Source organism: Blennius ocellaris (assembly GCF_963422515.1).
Source record: "Blennius ocellaris genome assembly, chromosome: 14".
NCBI classification, from domain to species: Eukaryota; Metazoa; Chordata; class Actinopteri; order Blenniiformes; family Blenniidae; genus Blennius; species Blennius ocellaris.
The window spans coordinates 25,033,013-25,048,381 of NC_137663.1; the positions used below are offsets into that span (position 1 = coordinate 25,033,013).

A 15,369-nucleotide genomic window follows, 5' to 3' on the forward strand; every position below is an offset into this window, starting at 1 on the left:
TTTCTTCACGTTTGTAGAGTTTTCTTCTCTGTACACGTCCGTGTAGTTTCATTACAAAATCAAGCAACAGCGCCCCCCGATGGCTCGGCAGACTAACGACGTGTTGTGATTCCCTCCCGTCTGCCCCCAATGTCTTTCTGGACGGACCCAAATTTTGTAAAAAAAAATCACTTAAAATCAAACTATTTACACGCAGAGTCAACAAACAAACAAGGAAACCAGTTTTTTTTTTTTTTTTTTTAAAGAGTCATTTTGTTTAAAAATAACGGTACAAAAGAAAGAGCTTCCACAATTACAACATTACAAAATAAGATCTGATGAGTGAGCCGCTGGAGCGGCGGGTCGGATGGCGACATGCGGGCGTCTTGACGGGCTGTAAGGCATCTGGATATGAAACGTGTTGCTTTGGTTCCCGATGGCGGCGGCGGCGTGCTTTTGGTTCCGCGTCCCGATCCCTCGTGTTTCTTTTTTTGTTTGTCCCTCCAGTCGTGACAGCGACTTGTGTCGAGTTGGAAATAAAAAGGATTTTAAATTTCATCAGGAGGCCGGAGGCATCAGGGTGAACGTGGTCTGATGACGTCTGTCCTGCGACGTGACGGCGAGCGAGGCGACCAGCGCCTCTGCCTCTTCCTCCTCCTCCTCCTCCTCCTCCTCCTCCTCAGTAGCTGAACATCTGCTGCGTGGAGCCGCTCTGCTGCTGCTGCGACGCCGGCTGGCCCTGGGGGGGCCTCCCCGCCTGGCCGTGGGCGTCCGGCCCCTCCCCCTGGGCGCCCTCCACCCCCGGCGCCACCGCGCCGCCCTCCGGCCCCGCCACGGGCCTCCAGGCCAGCGTGGACGCGTCCAGCTGGTGGCCGACGGGGTTGACCAGCGTGGTGAGGTTGATGAAGTGGGCGACGGACGTGGGCGGCGCCACCGCCACCCCCCCTCCCCCGCCGCCGCCGGGCCCCACCGTCTCCGGCACCAGCTCGGCGGGCCGGTTGTGGAGCATGGCGGAGCCGCTGACGGCGTCGAAGGTGACGGTGAGGATGGAGTTGTCCAGCGTGAGCGGCCGGTCGCCGGCCGTCAGGTGGCCCACCGCCACCGGCTGCAGGCTGGTGAACTGCGCCGGGGCGGCGCTGGTGATCGGCGTCACCGTGATGTTGGCGAGGCCCACCGAGCCGCCGGGGGAGGGGGCGGCGGGCGCCGACGGGTCGGCCAGTACCACCACCTGCAACGTAACACGGAATAAACCTCGTCACACTTCAGGTGTTTGTGATGAAAACTCATAGAAAGTGTCTGAGGGTTTTGAAAATGCAAATAAAATGTAATATAATATTATCAATAACAACTAATAACACATTTTTTTGCAGGCAAAAATGAGAAAATAACAAGAAAAATCTATTACAGGAATTTACGGTGTGAATGTTTTAGTCACAATGCATGAAAAACATTTCGCATATTCGTGACACAGTGAATACAAATTAAGCCCTAAAGCTCGAAAATTAATTAAAAATATAAAAACAGCTTCATTATCAATTTAGAAAAAAGAGAAAAAAAAAACGTTTTTTTTTTTTTTTGCTACTTTAATTAATACAAATTGATCTAAAAATGGAAACTTTCACTGTATCTCATAATTCAGAGAATACAGTGTAACTTCTTACACCCACATGTCTTTAGTTTTATTTTTTCAAGATTATAAACCATGGAAATCAAAAATACCATATCTTATAATATTGGAAAATTATTTTTGCTTAAACCGAAGCCTTAATTTTCTCAATTAAACTTTAAAATTGCTTGAATTTATGAGTTTAAATCTCATGTGTAGAAAAAATAAACCCAAACTGGTTGATTAAAAATAGATATAGAGCTGCAACACCTAGCTCATCATGTAAATCACAGTAAAGCTAAAAACTGACTTGGACTTTCATCGTTTCAAGGTTGTTTTTTTTCCACGTTTGTCGTCTTGCTACGTTGAATATCGCATTTCTTTTCTTCGCAGTGCACTTCCTGGTGATTCCAGTGACCCCCCCCCCAATTCCACCCCCCCGGCTCTACCTGCTGGATGCTCTGCACGGCCGAGCTGGTCTCCGTCTCCTCCCCGATGATCACCGTGTTGTACTCCGCCATGGCGTCGTGCCGCGGCTCGCTGAAGTCGCCGTACTCGTCGGACTCGGAGAGCTCCGGCTCGGCCGGGACTCGCTGCTTCCTCTTGGGGTGTCGGGACGGCCGGGGGGGCCGGTCCTGGGCCAGGCCGTCTTTCTCCAGGGTGAGGGAGGGCTGCGGGGTGGAAAACAGAGAAACGTGACACATTTAGAGCAAAGAAGTCAATTCGGTTTAAAAAAAACCCAAAAAACAACTATTTCTTTATTGTAAAATTCTGTGGTTGCAGTTTTCTTTTAATGTATTTTTTATTTCGTCAGTGTGTTTTAAAAAAAAAAAAAATATTTTCAGAGTATCACAATGCATATATACATACATAAGAAAATTATATTTGTTGCTGTACATCACGAATGTAAAACAATCATAACATTGATGCATTTGAATACAACAAGATCTCAATACTCTTTTTTTTTTTTATTGGTTTGTACGCGTGTGCGTATTTGACAAACTTTTCGCAAAAAAGGTGTTGCATGGAATCTTCCGGGACGATTCGTCATCGTCCGACTAGATTTCAGGACGTTGACGGCGATCCGCTTCCGAACGAAGCCCCCAAAAAAACAGAGAAAAAAAAGCGTCTGTTGCCATGGAGACGGTCCCCGCTCAGTCTGCTGCTACCCGACAGGTCTGCGCTCTACCGAGTGTAGCTCTAGTATTTAATTTTTTTTTCCAGCTTAGTACGCGTGTACTTAGTACCTGTGTATCCTGCCGCCGACGGACGATGTCATGAAATATTCGCCGGGTTGCTTCACGGATGTGTCAGTAGTACGAGTCCTCTGTGACGTGTCGGACCAGATTGCGTCCCTACTTCTAGGGCGTGTAGCTCTATTTTAATTTTCCGTGTGTCGCGTCAAGAGTCAAAACTTCGGACCGACCTGCACGATGCTGATGGACGAGTCGTCGATCGTCGAGTTCTCCTGGAGGTCGTCGAAGTCGTTGATTCTCACCGCCACCACCTGCAGGCAGGGAGGAGAACAGCAGCCGAGTGAGGGAGTCCAAGCGACCGCCGCCGCCGCCAACGCCAACGCCAACTCACCTCGGGGTGTTTGCGCCGCAGGTGTCGGTTCATGGAGGCGCGGGTCGACACCTTGGTGCCGCACAGGTGGCAGGACTGCGCCTCCACCTTCTCGTGGGTCAGGTGCACGTGTTTCTGCAGCATGTACTCCGTCAGGTACTTCTTGTCGCACGTGGTGCACGTCCACGTCTTCCCCACTGCAGGCGGGGTGAGAAACAACAGACGTAATTTGACACAGACGTTTTGCGTTCCGGGGGGGGGGGGGGGGGGGGCACACGGCGGAATTTGATCTTGAGCGGGCGGGAGTAGAACCAAAATAACCTTTTGATTTAAAGTCTTAGTGAAATGAAAATTCGACCTCCAAAACACTCTGGCTGTCACTTCTAGGGACATTTTTTATGCTAACTGGCCACAAATGACCCCAATTCAAATCAATGCGTTTTTGCAAATATACTGGGTTATCTTCAAAATCTTTAAAACAAAGAGTTGTAATATTTTCATATTCTAGGTATTCCTCATAAAACATGTTTGTGACATGAGGCCATTTGCATTTGTATTTATTTTTTCATTAATTTTAAGGAAATTGCATTTTTTTGTATCATCAATACCTGAATATATTACAACTTTTCATTTTAGAGGTGTTGAAGAAGAACAACCCGTGTGCATCTAAGGGTTAAAAAAAATATATCTATGTTTTCTTTGAACTTTTACAGCAACAACATCCCTGCAGTAAACAAAAAATACATATCCCCCCCCCCCAAATATGAATTTCACGATTAATATATTCCTTATTTTATAACTACAAACTATTTACAAATAGAAAAATGTACCTCCACTCACCACTAGAGGGAGCCCTACTCATTCAACTTGTGTCACACTTTACAATTTAATTTCTTTCACCCCCCAAAAAAACAAAAAAACAAAAACGACTGAGCAGACTGAAGGAGCAGAGTGGAAACGGGAAACTCGCCTGTGTGGATGAGTTTGTGCGTCTCCAGCGTCGTTCTCTCGCTGAACGTCTTCCCACACAGCTCGCACATGAAGTCCTTTATCCCTGCACGCGTCCAACACACCAGCGTCAACACACACACTCCGCTCACACACACACACACACGTGCGGCGCCTCACCTATGTGCCTCTTGTAGTGCTTCAACATGTTGACCTTCTGGGCGAACTTGCGGTTGCACTCAGTACACTCGTACTCCTTGATGCCCTTGTGCAGCTTCATGTGGTGGCGCAGGGCGTGTTTGGTCTTCATGCCTGAGCCGGAGACACGGAGGGGGGTGTGTGAATTTTTCACACACACACACGTAGACACACACACACACGGCGGGCCCCGACCTTTCCCGCACTCGGCACACAGGTAGTCCCGGTTGTCGTCGTGAACCCTGAGGTGCTCCTTCAGCATGTCCTTCCTGGCGAACGACTTGCCGCACTTGTCGCAGCCGTGGCTCTTCACGCCTGAACGGAAGCAGAACGTGTTCACGCGCCGGGGAGACTCTTCACGCCGCTTTACACCCCCGGACCGCAAAACGAAGCCATAAATGTTCTGCTTTAACGGGAAAAGTTAGGTTTTTTTATGTCGTTTTGTTATGGACACTCTTATTTCCACAGCGTCGACACTAAAGCTTCGTTTACACGACGTCTTAAAGTCAAAATTCGTCTTTTTTGTGTGTTTTCGTTTAAAAAAATTGTCACATTTACACAGAAATGCCCTAAAAAATTTTTTTCAAAAAATGTGCTTTGTAAAGATCAAACTTTTCCCAAACTAAAATGAAAAACAAACCAAAAAAACGATGCGTTTTCACTGTTTGGAAGCGATTCTGTACTTTCCCTTGTAAAAAGGAGAAAAAAAATACAGATTCCAGCAAATAAAAAAAGAAAAAAGAAAACCATCTATAGTTTTGATTCACCGACGTCTGTCAAAATGCTTCTTTCACTGAACGCCGCCGCCTCGCCGTTGACCTCTGACCTCACCGGTGTGGATGATCTTGTGCCGCTCCAGGTTCCCGATGCTGTTGAAGATGCGTCCACAGATCTCACAGGGATGAATGTACCTGCAGAGGAAACCAGATGTGTTTCTCGTCGCCGTCCAACATCAGAAGAACGTCTTTTCCAATCACCCCCCCCCCCCCCGAAGGGTTAAAGACTCGTACTTCTGCACCGCCGGGTCGGGCAGCTGCTCCCGGTGGATGACCAGGTGGGCGTTGTACGTGGCCTTCAGCGCGAAGCGGCGGTTGCAGATGCCGCAGCCGTAGCCCCGCTCCTTGTGCTGCTCCATGATGTGACCCAGGTAGTCCTTCCCCTTGGCGAAGGACAGCTGGGAGACGAGAGGACGGCCGGGTGAGGGACCGCGGGGGACCGGCGGCAGATCTCGGGCAGGCGGCGGCGGCGGGTTTACCTGGCACTTCTTGCAGTTGTACCTGTGGCGCTCGGGGTCGTCGTCGTCCTCGTCGTCGTCGGTGTCGTCGCTGTCGTCCGGCGAGATCCCGATCTTCTTGATGAAGTCCTCGCGCTCCTGCTCGTCCATCAGGGCGATGTCCTGCAGCGCCACAACCACACAATCACTGGAACGTCCAGAGACGGGACTTCAGGGGCGCTCTCTTTAATAAAAGAGAGGCCTCGTTTCCACGGCAACGCGACGAATTGCTATCCTATATTCTATAACATATTATAGAATACAATACGAGAAGCAGACAACCGTTATACAACGATTTTCTAATACACCAGGAGAAGAAAACTGACTTTCACCGCAAATCATTTCTTATTTTCATTAATTCGACGAATAACTGGTATTGAATTAACTCTTTTTATGATTATTTTTGCCTTAAATGTGTTGAAATGAAGTCATTCTAACTGATCTGACAAGGTTGTAATGACGAGGAGCAAAAACAATGCGATTTTTCTGACCATTTGATCAATTTTAAGCGATTTTAAGTGTCTCGTGCGTGTGAGACAGTGTGTGTGTGTGTGTGTGTGTGTGTGTGTGTGTGTGTGTGTGTGTGTGTGTGTGTGTGTGTGTGTGTGTCACCTTGAAGTGAACATGGATGTGATCCCGCAGAACGTCCACGCGGAAGAACTTGCGGCCGCAGATCTCGCAGGTGTATTTCTTATCGCCGTGAGTCAGCAGGTGTTTGTTCATGTTGCTCCTGCAGGAGAACACCTGCACACACACACGCGGAATAATTGACCGGCCGGTCAGACGTCGACGTGTCGCCGCCTCCTGACCTCACCTTGCCACAGATGGGACACGGCGACGGCTCCTTCCTGTACTTGGTTCCTTCCTCCCCGTTGGCCTCCAGCTCCTCCTTCTTCAGGTGCTTCGTTCCTGAACACAACATCACGCCGTTTCACGTCAACATCCCTCGACCTCTCTAGTGCCGCCTTTTTACGGCACGCCTCTGTCGCCACGGCGACGAGTCCCCGGCGAGACACCGTCCAAACGACGGCGCCGCTCTGACGAAACACTTTTAAAATCGGCGCGCTCAAACATTTGTGTGTGTGTGTCCGTGTGTGTGTGTGTGTGTCGGTGTGTGTGTGTCCGTGTGTGTGTGTGCGCGTCCGTGTGTCAGTGTGTGTGTGTGTCGTGTGTCTGTGTCCGTGTGTGTGTGTGTGTGGGTGTGTTTGTGTGCGAGTGTGTGTCGGTGTGTCTGTGTCGGTGTGTGTGTGTGTCGTGTGTTTGTGTGCGAGTGTGCGTCGGTGTGTGTCTGTGTCGGTGTGTGTGTGTGTCGTGTGTCTGTGTCGGTGTGTGTGTGTGTGTGGGTGTGTCTGTGTGCGAGTGTGTGTCGGTGTGTCTGTGTCGGTGTGTGTGTGTCGTGTGTGTGTCATGTGTGTGTGTCTGTGTGTGTGTGTCGTGTGTCTGTGTGTGTGTGTGTCTTTGTGTGTGTGTCGGTGTGTCGTTGTGTGTGTGTCTGTGTTTGTGTGTGTGTGTGTCGGTGTGTCTGTGTTTGTGTGTGTCGTATGTATGTGTGTCGGTGTGTCTGTGTGTCGTGTGTTTGTTAGTGTGTCTGTGTGTGTGTGTCTGTGTGTTTGTCGGTGTGTGTCTGTGTTTGTCGTGTGTGTGTCGTGTCTCTGTGTTTGTGTGTGTGTGTGTGTCTGTGTTTGTGTCTGTGTGTCGTGTGTTTGTCGGTGTGTGTGTGTGTGTGTGTGTGCCTCTCACCCAGGCCGTGCCTGCGGTGGTGCTCCTGCATGACGTCCTTGCGGTAGAACATCTTGTTGCAGATCTCACAGGAGTAAAGCTTCTCGCCGTGCTTCTTCTTGTGCTTCGACAAGTTGCTGTTGGTGGAGAAGAAGCGCGAGCAGATGTCGCACTGGAACGTCTTGTCGTCTGCGGGGAGGAGGGAGGGCGGTCACACACACACACACACACACACACACACACACACACACACACACACACACGTTTGAGAGGTCAGTAAAAGAAGCATTTTGACAGACGTCGGTGAATCTAAACTATAGTTTTCTTTTTTTTTTATAGAATAGAATAGAATAGAGCTTTATTCCTCCCCAGGGGGAAACACAAACTTACAACAGCTCAAGGTAAAAAGGTGCGGAAATTATAAAATTAAAGAATTAAAATATGTAAACATATGTAAATATCTAAACAAGAGCAAAAAGAGCATAAAAAATAGAATAAGTAAAAATAAAAAAAAATAAAACAATCCAGTAAAAAAAGAAATCCTCTAAAAATAGAGTAAATTGACAGAATTTATTTGCTGGAATCTGTATTTTTTTCTCCTTTTTACAAGGAAAAGCACAGAATCTCTTCCAAACAGAGAAAACGCATCATTTTTTGGGTTTGTTTTTCATTTTAGTTTAGGAAAAGATTGATCTTTGTAAAGCAAATTTTTAGAAATGTATTTTTTTTAATAATTTATGCCATTTCTGTGTAAATGTGAAATTTTTTTGAAACGAAAACACACAAAAAAGACGAATTTTCACTTTAAAACGTCGTGTAAACGGAGCTTTAGTGTCGACGCTGTGCAAATAAGTGTGTCCGTAACAAACTTTTCCCGTTAAAGCAGAACTTTTATGCAGTAAAAGGCTTCGTCGCGCACACACACACACACACACACACACACACACACACACACACACACACACACACACACACACACACACACACACACACACACACACACACACACACACACACACACACACACACACACACACACACACACACACACACACTCACACACACACACACACACACACACTATAGCTGAGACACTCACCTGTGCGGCAGTTGTGGAACTTTAAGGCATTTTCCAGGCGGAAGGATTTCTCACACGTGTTACACTTGTACTTGTACTCGAGGTCGGGCTGCGGGGAGACGAGGAGGTCAAGGTGTGAACCGAAGTCCCGCGGCAAGGCAGCGGCAAGGCAGCAGCAACTCCCCCACCCCCCTCCGGAACCACTCACCATGTTCTTGCTGTGCTTGTAGGAGATGTGCTGCTTCAGGCTCTCCTTGCGGCTGAACAACTTGTCACATTCGTCGCACTTGAACAGTTTATCACCTGCCGGGGGAATCAGAGGATTTAATCATTTACCCCCCCGAGGGGCAATTAGGTGGGCAATGAGCGACGACACACACCAAAAGAAGGGTGGTTGGAATCAAGACATTGTGTGGAGACGCAGTTATATATGATAGTTTGAGGCGTTGCTGCCGAGGAGTAAAGACAAGCAGTGACCATATATTTAACTGGTGTGTGCAGCAATATAATGCAGTATAATTTAAAATATATTTAAAAAAAATCAACAATATATATACATTTATATTAATAATAAGAGCATAATTACAATAACAATATTTAGAATTACCATAATAGTAGTAGTAATAATAATTTACAATAATAATAATATAAATAAAATCTGTACTTGAACTCTAACTAAAGTAAGTAAACCTACTATTACATATCAAAAGTGAAAGTAGTGCTATAAAAATGGAGTTATACTTTGATAGCCAAATTTTTGTTGATTTTCAAAGAAATTTCACGATAAACAAGTTTGTTAGGCAATAAAAACATTTTTAACGCTGTGAAAAAAACAAAAAAAAACAAATATATATATATATATATATTTCTAACACGGATTACACTTATAGACTTGTATGGATGCACACACCTTGAGATGCATGCGAGACAGACACACACACACACACACACGAATATTCCAACAATAACAGGTTGTAATAAAACTCAAGGTTTTACGTGTGTGTGTGTGTGTGTGTGTGTGTGTGTGTGTGTGTGTGTGTGTGTGTGTACCGTGGGAGCGGATGTGTCTGTTGAGGTTGCTGCTGTTCTGGAAGACCTTGCTGCAGAGGGAGCAGCGGTAAACCCTCTTGTGCTCTCGGACTTTGTGTCTCTTCAGGACGGCGCCGCCGTCCGGAGCGCCCAGCAGGCCACCGCCGCCGCCCTCCGTTGAAGCCGCTGTGGCGTCCGGGGTCACCGGCACCGAGCTGTCCTCCGACGGCTTCACGTCTGCACACACAATTATTGCACTTTATATTTAAAATTGCTCCCGTTTGTCTGTGTCTTCTTCATCACCTGGAGTGAAAAACTCGCCCTGAAGCTTTTACTCTCTCACCTCTGTGTCTGCCGCCGCCGCCGGGCCGCCGCCCCTTCGCCCTCCTCCCTCGGCTGTGCCCCCGCTTGGGGGCGGGCCTGACTTCCGGTGGACGGCGCTGCCGCTTCTCCTCCTCCTCCTCCTCCTCCTCCTCCTCCTCCTCCTCCTCCTCCTCCTCTTCGTCCTCGGGGCCGGCCAGGCTTTCCTCCAGGGGGAGGAGCGAGTCCACCGGCAGCTCCGCCACCGTCTTCGTCTCGCCGAGTCGACCCAGCATGGCGTCTGCGTCCGGCGGGAGAGAAAGTCGGTCAGAGAGAAGAGCGAGCGCCGCATCAAGCGGAGGAAGGTGGAGGAAGGTGGAGCTCACCTGTGGCGTCTTCAGCCGGCGAGTGCATGAGGACGCCGCCGCCGTCGCCCTCCGACGCCTCTGCTTCACCAGATAACCACAAACCGTTAAAAAGAACAAATCAAGGTTTAACAGCTTTTTGAAGGGAAAGCTTTATCAATGATAAATTCAGTTTAGCTCCTCTTGTTATTTTTTATTAGACTTAAATACACAAAATGTAAATGTCTGATTCAACCGTCAATTTCTTATTTACAGTCGACGCCAGTTTAATATCTCTCTCTGCTTCTCCTATCAGAAATACCACTAAAACACTGGTATTTGCAGTAAACTTTTTCAGATTAAAAAAAATTAAATTCAATAACACTGAATCTTATATAATATTTAAAAATAAATGGCATAATATTTTAAATCTGATAGGCCCAAAGCCTGAAACTAAATTAAATCATCTCCTGTCTTAATTTTATTCTGAGTCGATATATATAGTGTTTTCTCTGCTCGCTTCTTCATTCATCCTTTGTTATTTCTTCCTTTCATTATAAATAATGTTTATTGACATGCAGGATCTCATACAAGCCTGTTGGGCTTCTTTCCTCTTTCATCTCTTAGTTCTGTGGTACATTCTTATTTTGTGCAAATAAAGAAAACAGATTCTAATCAGCTATAAGAGATATGTATGTATGTGTGTGTGTGTGTGTGTAGGTATGCATGACTGTATGTTGATAAATATGTGTGGGTCTAATTAAACCATATTTTCATAAGGTATTTATTTATTTATCAATTAATATACATATGCTTGGGATGCGCGTCTGTGTATATGAACATTTTAAAACATATGGAATTGCACAAAATGCATTAAATGCAACCTGCCTGAAATTAATTAATAAAAATATTGTTTTTAAAAAAGTGAAGAAAACAGTGGGAGAATATGAATTAAACTTCTCCTCGTCCTCCTCAACGTACTGGAGAGAAAATCCGTCTGGTTTTTTTTTCAAGATACAAACGTTTAAAATGACTTTAACCAGAAGGAATGACAGGAAACGACAGATTCCTCCTGAAAGTATCAAACAACGTCCAGCGGCTCGGAGAGAGAAACCGTCCGAAGTTTCCATCACAAGAGGGACAGAACACGTCTCTTGCTCTCTGCTGCCCCCTGCTGGCCGCGGCTGTTCGTGCATCAACTTCTGACTTGCAAGCTGCAGTGGATTGTGGACGAACCCACCTGGTGGAGGCGGAGGAGGCTGGAGCGCCGGCCTCAGCACCGGCTTCTCCAACCTCTTGGCGTAGAACGCTCCGTACCAGACCCGGAGCTCGGCGCCCGGCAGGACGTCCTGCGGCAGAGCAGAAACCCGGTCAGAAGAAAAAGAAAGAGGCGGCGGCGGCAGGAGGTGGGAGGTGGGAGGTGGGAGGCCGGTACCTGCGACGTGTTGAAGTACACGTCGTCGTCCTGCTGGTACGCCGTCAGGTTCTGGTGCTGGTGGTCGGAGGCGGGCCGGACCAGCATCATCCAGTTGCAGTCCTCCTCGCTGCTGGAGTCGAAGCACACCACCACGCCGTCCTTCTGGAAGATCTGCTCGGGACACCGGGAGGCGGGGTTAAAGAGAGAGGGAGAGAGAGAGAGAGAGAGAGAGAGAGAGAGAGAGAGAGAGAGGGAGAGAGAGACACGGTGCCACCTTCAAAGGGAACGCCCCTTCCTTCTCCAGGTGGTCGACCCGCTTCGCCTCGAACGGGCCGAAGCGCGTCCTCTTGACCAGCCGGCGCAGGACGAACACCCCCTCGCCGCCGCCGGACGCCGCCCGGATCTCCAGGCTGCTGGGGAGCGACGACCTGGTGCAGGACGGCAGCGAACACAACACTTTGTTCATACGGGCGCCGAGACGCCATAAAAATGCCATGAAGCCGAATCTAAACGCCGTGCGCGTCGCCGTGAGCAACCGCTACGTCGAGGCTACACACACCTCCAGTACAGGACGACTACAGTACTACTATTGTGTAGTACGTACACACACTACCATACAAACGCCGCAGAACCGAGGGAACGAGTTGTTCCCTACAGTGGATCAGTCATACTTTAATCTCGTGTTGCCTCGCCGCCGCCGCCGGAGCCCCCGGGCCGGCTGGAGTATAGGTCTGGGCGGCGACGTTACTACATTATTATACGTGTCAATTAATAAACGAGTGAATAAATGATTTGTAGTAAAAGTAAAAGAGCTTTGAGGAGGGAAGGTGCTTCTGAATATCCCTCAGAAAATAGGCAGAATAAGAAATGATCAAGAAGAATAAGTTAAGTTTTTTTTAAATCTTTTGTATTACTGGTGTTCAGAGTAACTATACAGCGATTCTCATAAGAAGTGTGTGGAAATACGTAAATAATATAAACTGAAAGTTTTGCCCCTCGAGAAAATTGATTGTCCGACACCCGTTTTAGAATCTTTGACGTAAATTTTATTTAAAGGAATGAATAAGATCTCTGGTCTGCATGGTGGTCGGTACGAAACCAGGCCTTTCTGTGTGTGTGTGTGTGTGGAGGTCATCCCCGTTGACCCGAGCCTGATGGATGGATGGATGAAGGGTGGAGGAGAGACTCACCGAGCCCGGCTGAGGACGAAGGAGTCCTGGACCGTCACCAGAGGTCCGAGCTCCGGACACTCAGTGTCATGGTACTGACCACAGTCCTCGCACCCTGTCACACACATACACATACACACACACACCACAACGGTCAGCACAGTGTGTGTGTGTGTATATACACACACACACACACACAAACACACACAGATCCATACTCACAGATGAACTCATCTGGTGTGTGTTCAGCCATTATTTCCACCTACAAACACAGAAGGACAGTTTGTGTCAGTGTCAAACATCATCACACACTGAGTGTGTGCGTGTGACTGAACTTCCTGAGCACACACACACTCACTCACACACACACGCACACACACACAAGGTAATGTGTATTACGTGTGTGTGTGTGTGTGTGTGTGTGTGTGTGTGTGTGTGTGTGTGTGTGTGTGTGTGTTCCAATGCAGCAGCAGCCACACAAACAACAGCGCGGATGCGCGCGCGGTTCTTCACATTAACGTCAAGCAGTCCGGCTAGAAGAGGCTGGATCCGGGATTTGAGTCGCTCCCAAACCGTCGCCGGGTTTTAACTCCGATCTGAGCGGCTCGTCTCCGCCACTGTAACAAAGAACAGTCGGCATGGCGGATGGACCGGAGACGCAAACCCCGAGACCGGAGTCGATGCCTGTCGGCGGCCGGCGGCGCGCGGCCGAGGCGGCGGGAAGACGCCCGGAGCGCGCCGGACAGTCCGGCTGCAGCTCCGCTGCCGCGCCGCCGCTCCGTCCGGGCCGGAGAGGCGGAGGTTTAGCGGGGAAACGCGTTACCTTTTCTGCAAGAGACCCGTCATTTATCCAGTCCTGACTCCGGGATCCAATCCGCTCCAGAAACGGCGCAGGACCGGAAGGAGGCGCGCCCGGTGCATTCTGGGAAATGTAGGCGCGGATGCTCACTGACCGAACGGATAGCACGCGAAAACACACGAAAACACGTCCGACTGGCCACTGATGAGACAATTTACACCAAAAATACACACTTAAATACTCTCAACTAGCAAAATAGTGACAATTTACACCAAAAAAACACACTCAGCCTGCAACTAACAGACAATTGCGGAAAAAAACCCACTCAGACGCTGATGAGATGACACACACACACACACACAAATGCAATAAATAATAATAAAAAAAGAAATATATATATATACTAAACACACTCAACCAGACTGACACATTTAACACAAACACACAAAACAGATAACTAATGCACAAAATTCACTTAACACAATCAAGCAAACAACCAACAAAAGTCAGATACTGATGAGACAATTAACATACAATAATAATAGTCAACCAGTCCACAATGAGATAATTAACACACAAAATATATCTTAACAATTAACACAAACACATTCAACCAGATACTGATGAGACAACACACAAACAAAAAATACAAAACAGACTCAACCAGTGACTCATAAGACAATTAATTCAAAGAATTCACACAAAAAAACAATCAACCAGACACAGAGAATTAACACAATACTCAAAAACATTAAAAACTCAATTTGACCACGATGAGATAATTAACATAAAAAAACACACTCAATCACAACATGAGACAAATAACACAATACACACTGAAACACACTCAACCGGCAAATAATCAAACAATACGAACCTCGAAAATCTATTATATTCTCACCTCCAGAACATATTCAGTGCCTGTTGAACATTTTAATTCAGATCAAACGACAAAACAGAAAAACAGGAGGCACATTTTCTACATAAATATCACCTAAATGTCAGTTATCTGAATAAAGATGTAAATAAAAATTTTAAATATGTATCTAAGAATAAGAATACACTGGAAAACCTCATCGAATTTGATTTAAATAGTTTAAAATTCCATATTTCTAAACTTTCAAGATTTGAGTATGTATAAGAGGAAACTTTTTCAAAATACTTAAGTCAGCAGCCAAAGTGCAAAATCTGCTGAGCTTTTCAGTCTGTAAAAGTCCTCAATAAAGAAACCAGCACGTTTTAAAGCAGCATCAAGATACAAAAAAATAAATAAAATGAAAACAATTCAGCTGGAGTCAGAACTGAAGGGTGTGTATGATTTATAATCAGAGCATTTCTTCTGGAGAAGCTGGAACCGTCGACAGAAATCCTTCCACCACATTATTTATGCATAAAGTAGCACCACAGACTCAGGTATTCAGTATTTATTGCTGAAAATGAATGTTAGTTACAGTCCCGGTAGGGAACCCACACTTTCTGTGTACAGAGCAGATGCCATTGAAAAAAAAAAAAAAAAAAACACATCAGGAAGCAGTTCATTAATCACTTACAGCCCTACTGGGTGGCAGGCTGCAGGTGGCTCGTGCTCCACAACTGAAAACATAATTTTATCCACCTGATCGAGTCCATTCCACTTATTGTTTTTGTTATTTTGGATGATCATGGATCAAAACACCCCGGTTTAAATAGAGGAACACCTCCTCCTCATTCACACTGCATCTGCAGAGGAGTGTTTGTAACGCTCAGGTAGTCTGGTGGTGTAAACACTCGGGATATGTGCATAGGCGGCGACACGGTGAAGATCCAGTCCAGAAAACCTCCTCTCAGAAAGTAAACTCGTAAGGCAACCTGTCGGCTCGTTCCGCTGCTGGAATAACTTAAACAAGACGTCCTGGAAAAAAAAAAACACAAGCTGCTCACAGAAAAATACAATCGTCAGCTGGT

The 15,369-nt window shown here is 47.0% G+C and overlaps 1 protein-coding gene across 1 annotated transcript; it reads right to left on the reverse strand.

Moving 5' to 3' along the window:
- Positions 1 to 289: 289 nt before the first annotated feature.
- On the reverse strand, positions 290 to 13,547 carry LOC308139590 (PR domain zinc finger protein 15-like; the record flags this gene model as incomplete). Its single annotated transcript, XM_080509052.1, is given in 25 exon segments — positions 290 to 1,207; positions 2,035 to 2,256; positions 3,012 to 3,092; positions 3,173 to 3,348; positions 4,122 to 4,205; positions 4,280 to 4,612; positions 5,129 to 5,208; positions 5,308 to 5,471; positions 5,553 to 5,693; positions 6,183 to 6,314; positions 6,385 to 6,479; positions 7,311 to 7,478; positions 8,389 to 8,476; positions 8,576 to 8,670; positions 9,418 to 9,633; positions 9,740 to 9,859; positions 9,890 to 9,997; positions 10,083 to 10,142; positions 11,281 to 11,389; positions 11,476 to 11,628; positions 11,732 to 11,885; positions 12,648 to 12,741; positions 12,849 to 12,888; positions 13,450 to 13,529; positions 13,532 to 13,547. Coding segments are annotated over 25 exon segments (3,558 nt in total). The 3' UTR covers positions 290 to 658.
- Positions 13,548 to 15,369: the final 1,822 nt, after the last annotated feature.